The sequence below is a fragment of the Chrysochloris asiatica genome, unplaced genomic scaffold, assembly GCF_000296735.1.
Source record: "Chrysochloris asiatica unplaced genomic scaffold, ChrAsi1.0 scaffold00084, whole genome shotgun sequence".
Taxonomy (NCBI): domain Eukaryota; kingdom Metazoa; phylum Chordata; class Mammalia; order Afrosoricida; family Chrysochloridae; genus Chrysochloris; species Chrysochloris asiatica.
Window position 1 is genome coordinate 5,353,858 of NW_006408602.1, and position 7,813 is coordinate 5,361,670.

A 7,813-nucleotide genomic window follows, 5' to 3' on the forward strand; every position below is an offset into this window, starting at 1 on the left:
TATATCTTGGGAGGTCCATGAGGTCAACATAATCTTATTTTTATTTCCAACAGCAGGAGAAAGAAGATGCATTAGAAAATCTAATGGTCTGTTACAATACGACCGTGCTTTCCCAGCGGCCTTGAAGATGGGATAAGGAAACCCAGAACTGGGGGTATCCATCCCTCAGGTTAAGCCAATTAAGCACAGCGCTGAATACAGAGGAACAACCTGCGAAGGCTCTAGGGTGCAACCGAGTGAAACTCTCGCGAGAGTCTCCTGACTGCCGCGAGCACCAGTTCCCGTGACCTATCCTAGCGCGCCAACAGGCAGTCTCTTCTCCGTTGACTTCCGCTACTGCGGGGCGGGCCGGGCCGGAACTTTTGTTCATGGGAACCGGTTTACACAGTAGTGTTGTCGGCCGGCATCAAGGAGACCAAGGTGCCATCCTCTTCCTTTTACCGTTGCCGCCGCAGAGCGGAGCCGGGCTGATTATAGTCGCGGAGCTCGGTTACTAGGCGGGCTGGGTCTATGGTCGCTCCGCGGGCCGTCCCGTCGGCTGGTGCTTTTTTATCAGGGCAAGCTGTATTCCATGGCAGGGAACTTTTGGCAGAGCTCCCACTAGTAAGTGATATCCCGTGTTCCCGTCCAAAGCCGTCACTTAGGTGGTCTTTGAGGACCGGGCCTGCAACTCTACTTGGCCTGCCTCCTGGTCCCTGCCCCGAGCGCCTTGAGGTCCTCCCAGGAAATCGCCGGCAGCCTGAAACGGGTTGCGGTTTTATGAGATGCTCCCTGCCCTCTGACCCGCTTTCGAGGAAGGGGCTCAGTCTCAGAGAAGTGAAGGTTAAGGAGTTTAATTTCGGATTATTGGGTTATCTACACCCGAGGATGGAGGGCTGGTAGAGGACAGGGTGATGGGCCCAGGTATAGGCAGTGAGTGCCTCACTTGTGGCCTGTGAGACTAGCTCTCCAGGATGGCTGTTGCTTGCCTTTGCCTGGGGTCACTTCAGAGGATCTGGAATGTGGTTCTTTTGTCATTCACCTTTAATAATATTATTGTTATGGTTATTATTATTTATGTTATTATTGCTATAAGCTAAGCTTGTTTCTGATCAATAACTGTTTGCTGTCACTACCTTATGCCTAGATTGAATTTTATGTTGATAGGTTATGCGGCAGGTACTTTGAAGATTTATCCCTATTACTAGTCTGTGCTTTTTTATCTTGTGTATTTTCCAGTGATTTTTGTTTGCCAATTTCTTGAAGCTTGCTTCATAAATAGCTTTTGTTTTAGTGACCATGGAAGAGTTAGAATAATATTAAAAACATTTTCCCCTAAATACATTTGTCTTAAGCAGGCACGAAGGTGTGTGACGGGGTTAATTCAACGTTGACTAGACTTTACTGGATAGTGGAAAGAGGAACAGAATGTGATAAGATTAATTTTAAGTAATTTTTAAAGCTAAGAGTATTAATAATTCATTTTAACTTTTTGATTTTGTGAATAGCATCGATTCCTTTTCTTTCTTTTTAATTCTTTTTTTTTTTCTCCTTTGCACACAAAAAAATTAACAATGGACTCATAAATCTATTTTCAAGAAAGCAGGTTTCCACCACAAAACAAAACAAAATTTTCATGGAAGGAGGCATGCCAAGTTTCTGGACGATTCAAGCTGCTAATCCCACCGTCAGCAGTTCGAAACTACCAGCTGCTCCGTGGGAGAAAGATGACGCTTTCTGCTCCAGTAAAGATTTACAGACGCGGAAACCCTGTACAGGATCGCCATGAGTCGTAACCAACTCCATGGCACACGACAACAACATACATTATAAATATTTCTTGTTTGAAAGTGATTCTGTGGAAATGAAACGCTATTGAAGCTTTGCTAATCATATTTTTATGTTGTACAGCTTTTTCACTCATTGAAATATTTGCTTTTTGTTGTTAATTGTCGTTGAGTCGGAAACGACTCATAGCAACCCTGTATGGGTTTCCGAGGAGCGGGTGGTGAGTTTGAACCACTGACCTATTTAGCAGCCCAGTGCTTATCATATACTACACCAGGACTCAGAAATATATGCTGTTGATTGGCAGCTTTCAGCTTTTAGAAAAGAGACCCTGCTCCCCTTTAGATGAGTTTTCTCATTTACTGTCGGCATTATACAGGTGTGGTTCTGTGGATTAATTTTTTTTTTTTTTCCCACTTCAAATGTATAATTATTATTATAATATTAAATGTAATTTTTTAGATTGTCCCTACCTCTCAATTCAAATAGGTAGGGGGCCGCTTTATTTCACTTAACTCCTTTGAGAACCATGGAGAATCTGCAAAAAATAACAATTATTAAAATACAAGACAATTGTGAACAAACAAAAAGTTTACGAAAGGGTCATATTAGAGATTTTGGTGAAAGAGGAAAATTGACATGAAATAATCTGGATTTCATGGCATATAAGGCTTTCACTTAACCAACTCTATGGCACTTCACAACAACAACAAGGCTTTCACGGGAGTCCTGCTGTGGCGCTGTGGGTTAATGCGCCAGACTGCAAAGCCGTTTGAACTGCAAGGTCGGTGGTTCAAGCTCACCAGCTGCTCCTCGGAAACCTTATCGAGTCAATTGCACTTAACAACAACAACAACAAGGCTTCCACATTTCTCTGAATTGCGTGAAATACTAATGAGTCTTAAAATCAATGAAATTGTAATATTGGTGAAATGAGGTTTTTACAAGTCTTCTTGGTTTATTCTCCATACAAATACTGTGATAAAAACTTCTTAAATACTTGCTTTCGCAAATTACCATTTTGAAATATAAAATAACTGTAGAAATGAAATGAATGTATATTCCAGGGCAGAGCAAATCAATATAGTGGAGAAAATTTAGGTAGCACATTAACAAAATACATTCTTTTATCACAATGTAGTAAAACTAGAAAGGCATTAAATACTAGTCAATTCAATGCATGAACAGGTAACAGAAAATAAAAGCTGTAAAACCAACTCTGGATATTGTATCCAAGAGGAAGCTAAAAATATACTTGCATAATATCTAGAAAATAATATATGACATCAATCCATAGCATTTTCTATAGGATATAGCTATACTGAAGGAGCTCTGGTAGCGTAGTGGTCGAATCGGGCTGCGAACCTTAAGGTCAGTGGTTCGAAACTACCAGCTGCTCCGTGGGAGAAAGATGAGGCTTTCTACTCCCGTAAAGATTTATACCCTCGGAAACCCTATACAGGGTCGCTATGGGTCGGAACCGACTCGATGGCACATAACAACAACAACATAGCTATACTGAACTTAAGAAAATTTAAATATTGAATAACTGAGAAAGAATAAAAAATTTAAATTCTGCTTAACAATATTTAAAAATAAACATTGTAACAAACCTAAAGTTATTGGAGAGAATAAAGATAACACGTTATTAAAAGGAAAAAGATTGTCAGAAATTACAAACACTTTTGCTTTGGAAACAAGAACCAAGACAATGAGCTAAACTACTGATTGGGACGAGGAAAAAAGGGATGATTCAAAAATAAAAAAATATATATGTGAGAAAGGTAAATTAACCCAGATATATCTTTGGGCTATCTTTATGGTGTAAGTTTAAAAGCAAATTGAGATTTATCAGCGACTCTTATAGACATGCATACGGTCCTTGTGTTATTTCACAGGTAAATTTCCCCTCACTTTAAGTGATTCATAACTTTGCTAATGAAATTAATTCAGTTCACACAGAAAAAAAATGCTTTCCAGTTCTTATCATAACAATAGGAGCTGTGGTAATATAGTGGTTACGAATCGTGCTTCTAACCTCAAGGTCGGAAGTTCGAAACTACCAGCTGTTCTGCGGGAGAAAGATGAGGCTTTCTGCTCCTGTAAAGATTTAGCCTTGGAAACCCTGTGCAGGGTCACTATGAGTCTGAACTGACTCCACGGTACTTAACAACATCATAACAATGCATATTGGTATTCATTGGAATACCAGTTCACTGGTAATAAAGTATTACCAGATGGCATCCAACATATAAAAGTGTAGTAAAGCACACCAAAGTACAGTGCTCCATTAAAAAAAAATCTTGTAGTTAAGTGCCATTGAGTCAATCCAGACTCAGCAACCCTGTATAGGGTTTCTGAGGAGCAACTGATGGGTTTGAACTGACAACTTGTGGTTCAGTGTCCTATGCTGATTCTACAGTACAAAAGGTCAACAATTACTCTAAAGCAAAGATGAGAAGATAAGGGGACAGGGAAAATAGAATACTGTAAATGGAACAACCAGGATGCAATTTAAAATAACATATTGTGAAAAATATAACTAATATCACAACAAATTGGATGTCATTGCTGTTAAAAGAATACTTATTTTTCTGTATAAATTTTAACTGAAAGAATTGTAAAAGAATTTAAAAAAATAAACATGCTGTCACTGAAAATTTGAAGACATCATGCTAAAGATGTTAAAGAAACATCTTTATATCAGAGTCTTGCAGTCAGTAAAATGCAACAACATAGTGACAAACTGAGGGGGGAAAAGATAAGAATTTTTTCAGACCATATTTATGTTTGTAAATGAGATGATTTAGGTAAAAAGCATCTTTTATCTAAATAAAAGATGATAAAAGGCATCTTTCAGGGTGACTTTTTACACTGTGTTTGTACCTTAATATGAACAGCCTATCTTGAAATGTTATCTGAGACATAGTTAATGAACTTTTTTACAGCATGTCTTAACATTTATTTCAGTTTGCAATGGATTTTGGATAAACAAGACCTTTTGAAGGAGCGCCAAAAGGACTTAAAGTTTCTCTCAGAAGAAGAGTATTGGAAATTACAAATATTTTTTACAAATGGTAATTTTTTTTTCAATTGATAACTTCTGAACTAAAATATTTTGTATGGTAATTTGTGATGAACTGCTTTCGTCCATCAGATATTCTTTTTACAATTTACATTTATTTTTCTTTCTTTTTAATTATCTGAATTAAGTGTTTTATAAATTTTGTATATCAGAGATAACCCCTGAAATTTGAAAGTGTAAAAATCTCCCTAAACCTTTATAATGCATTTTTAAACCCAGGTTACAGCTGACAAAAGCAAAATACTTTGAGGATAATTGCTTCTCTGTATTGACATTCTATATTGGCCATTCCTAATGTATAATTTTGCTTTGAGAAGTGTTAGATATAATTGGCTTGATTATTATTGTTAAGAGCTGTTGAGTTGATTTGAATTCATTGCAACCCTGTATAGGGTTTCCAAGCGACTGGTGAGCTTGAACTGCTGACCTAGTGGCTAGCAATCCAGTGCTGATCCTACAGTGCCACACCAGGGGTCCAACTGGCTTGATGTCAAATATTTTCATTTTTATTCAGAAGATAATGTAAAAAGCATTGAAAATATTTAGATCGTAGAGGAGAAACACCTATCATTCATTCTCCTTGTTGTTGTTGTGTGCCGTGGAGTCGGTTCCGACTCATAGAGACCCTGTACAGGGTTTCCGAGGCTGTAAATCTTTAAGGGAGCAGAAAGCCTCATCTTTTGCCCGTGGAACAGCTGGTAGTTTCGAACTGTTGACCTTGTGGTTTGCAGCCCAATTCGTAACCGCTACACTACCAGAGCTCCTTTGTAATAATTTTGACTAGGAGCTGATTTCAGTTTTTTTGTGTGTTTATGCATATATATTTAAAGGTCCCTGGATGGCACAGGTGCTTTGCACTGCCCACTAATTTAAAGGTTGATGGTTCAAACCCACCCCCGGCAGCACCATGGAAGAAAGGCCTGGTGATCTGCTTTGGGAAGATTACAGCCAAGAAAACCCTATGGAACTCTTCTGCTTTGTAATACATAGTTTCATGAGTTACAAAGTAGAAGAGTTCCATAACTACAAGGCCAACAGTTCAAACCCACCAAATGCTCCTTGGAAACCCCATATAAGATAGCTATGAGTCAGAACCAACTCAAGGGCACTTAGCAATAGTAGTAGTTACATGAGTTGGAATTGGTAACAGTGGATTATTTTTTAACAAATTTACAAATCCTTTTGCTAGACTTGTTTTCCAAGTAGAGCTTTATAGCGTGTGTAGGTTTTTGGGGTTTTTTTTTTCCCCTTTGTTTGGAAGTTATTGTTAAATGCTAATATTGTAATTTATTCTTTTCCATTCAGTTATCCAAGCATTAGGTGAACATCTTAAATTAAGACAACAAGTTATTGCCACTGCTACAGTCTATTTCAAGAGATTTTATGCCAGGTAAGGCTGTTTTATTTTACTCTGGGTATATGTGTATTTGAAACTCTTGTCCAGTATTGATGAACTATTTATAAATGCATCATATGTTTTTAATAGTTAGCTTGACTTTTTTCAATATGTTTCCTATGAACAACATTTAACTTTGTTCTATATTATCTTAGATATTCTCTGAAAAGCATAGATCCTGTGTTAATGGCGCCTACATGTGTCTTTTTGGCATCCAAAGTAGAGGTATGAAATAATTTTCTGTTCCTCATTAAAGTGTAATCAATGTGTATTGTTTAATGTGTCTGAGTCTTCATATTATCTATAGTGAAAATTGTACTAGATGGTGCTTTATACAAAATATTGATTTAGTACAAAATCAAAGACACATATGTTGTGCTGTCGAGTCGATTCCAATATATATAATATAGTAACTATGTATAATATTTCTGAGGCTTTAAAACTTTGAGGGAACAGAAAGCCTCAACTTTCTCCTGATAGAAGCACATACATATCTTTATATATATTCATTTAGAAGTCCATTGACTTTATACAGTAATTATTGGACTTCAAATAACAAGGTTGGCAATTCAAGCCCACCAGCCTCTCCTCTGGAGAAAGATGACACTTTCTGGTCACTTGAAGATTTAAAGCCTTGGAAACCCATACAGGGTCATTATGAGTTGGAACCAGCTCGACAGTATATTCATTTGTTGTTAAGTTCTGTCGCATTGATTCCAACCCATAGCAACCCTATATAGGGTTTCCAAGGAGCAGCTGGTGAGCTTGAACCACTGACCTTGCAGTTCAGCAAGTACCACACCAAGACTCCATATATTCATTTAACAAATGTATAAGTAGCAATTACTGTGTACCAGGTATTATTCTCAGTTCTTGTATATATATTAGCTGATTTAATTCTCAACTGATTTAATTTTCCAATAAGGAAAGAGAGGCAGAACGAGGTTAAGAAACTTGCCCAAAATTAAGCCGATAGTTGGCAGAGTCAGTACTTGAATCCTGGAAGTCTGGCTCTTGGTCTGATGCTCTTAACCTCTAAAACCCTTAATTGTTTGGCACTAGTTAAGTATTCAGTGAGTGCCACTGCTTCTCTACTGAGAGTGTCCCTCCTCTCCTATATATGCTTCCTATTCCATCTTCCCTCCTGCCTCCTGATGATTGCCTACCTATAAAGCCATTGCTGTTAAGTGCTGTCAAATCAATTCCAACCCATAGTGACCCTGTATAGGGTTTCCAAAGTAGCTGGTGAGCTTGAACTGCCAACCTTGCTGTTCAAACTGACCTTGAAATCCAGCGCATTAACCCACAGCGCTACACCAGGACTCCTACAAAGCCATAGTGGAAACTATAAGAAAGGTGAAGATTAGGGGTGGCTGCATCTTCTCCCAGAAAGATTTACAGACCCTGTACAGCAACGGTAGAAAACCTTTTTTCTGCCAAAATTTATAACTTCACGGGCCATACAAAATTATCAAATTTAAAATGAGCCTACTATATTTGGCTAAACATTTAATTAACTCATCCCTAATGGAAGACCCCTCCCAACGAGATGGGATTGGCCAGGT

General features: G+C 38.1%; 1 protein-coding gene across 2 annotated transcripts in view; it reads left to right on the plus strand.

Moving 5' to 3' along the window:
- The first annotated feature begins 442 nt into the window (after positions 1-442).
- The window catches only part of CCNC (cyclin C), a 37,202-nt gene continuing 29,831 nt past the window's right edge, over positions 443-7,813 (plus strand). Inside the window, exons 1-4 of one of the 2 annotated variants that reach the window (XM_006865841.1) lie at positions 505-603; positions 4,738-4,844; positions 6,158-6,242; positions 6,404-6,473. In XM_006865841.1, the coding sequence (XP_006865903.1) occupies positions 572-603; positions 4,738-4,844; positions 6,158-6,242; positions 6,404-6,473 (294 nt within the window). In that variant the 5' untranslated portion in view covers positions 505-571. Of the gene's footprint in view, positions 604-4,737; positions 4,845-6,157; positions 6,243-6,403; positions 6,474-7,813 lie in introns of both variants that reach the window. The other variant, XM_006865842.1, reaches the window with a different exon arrangement.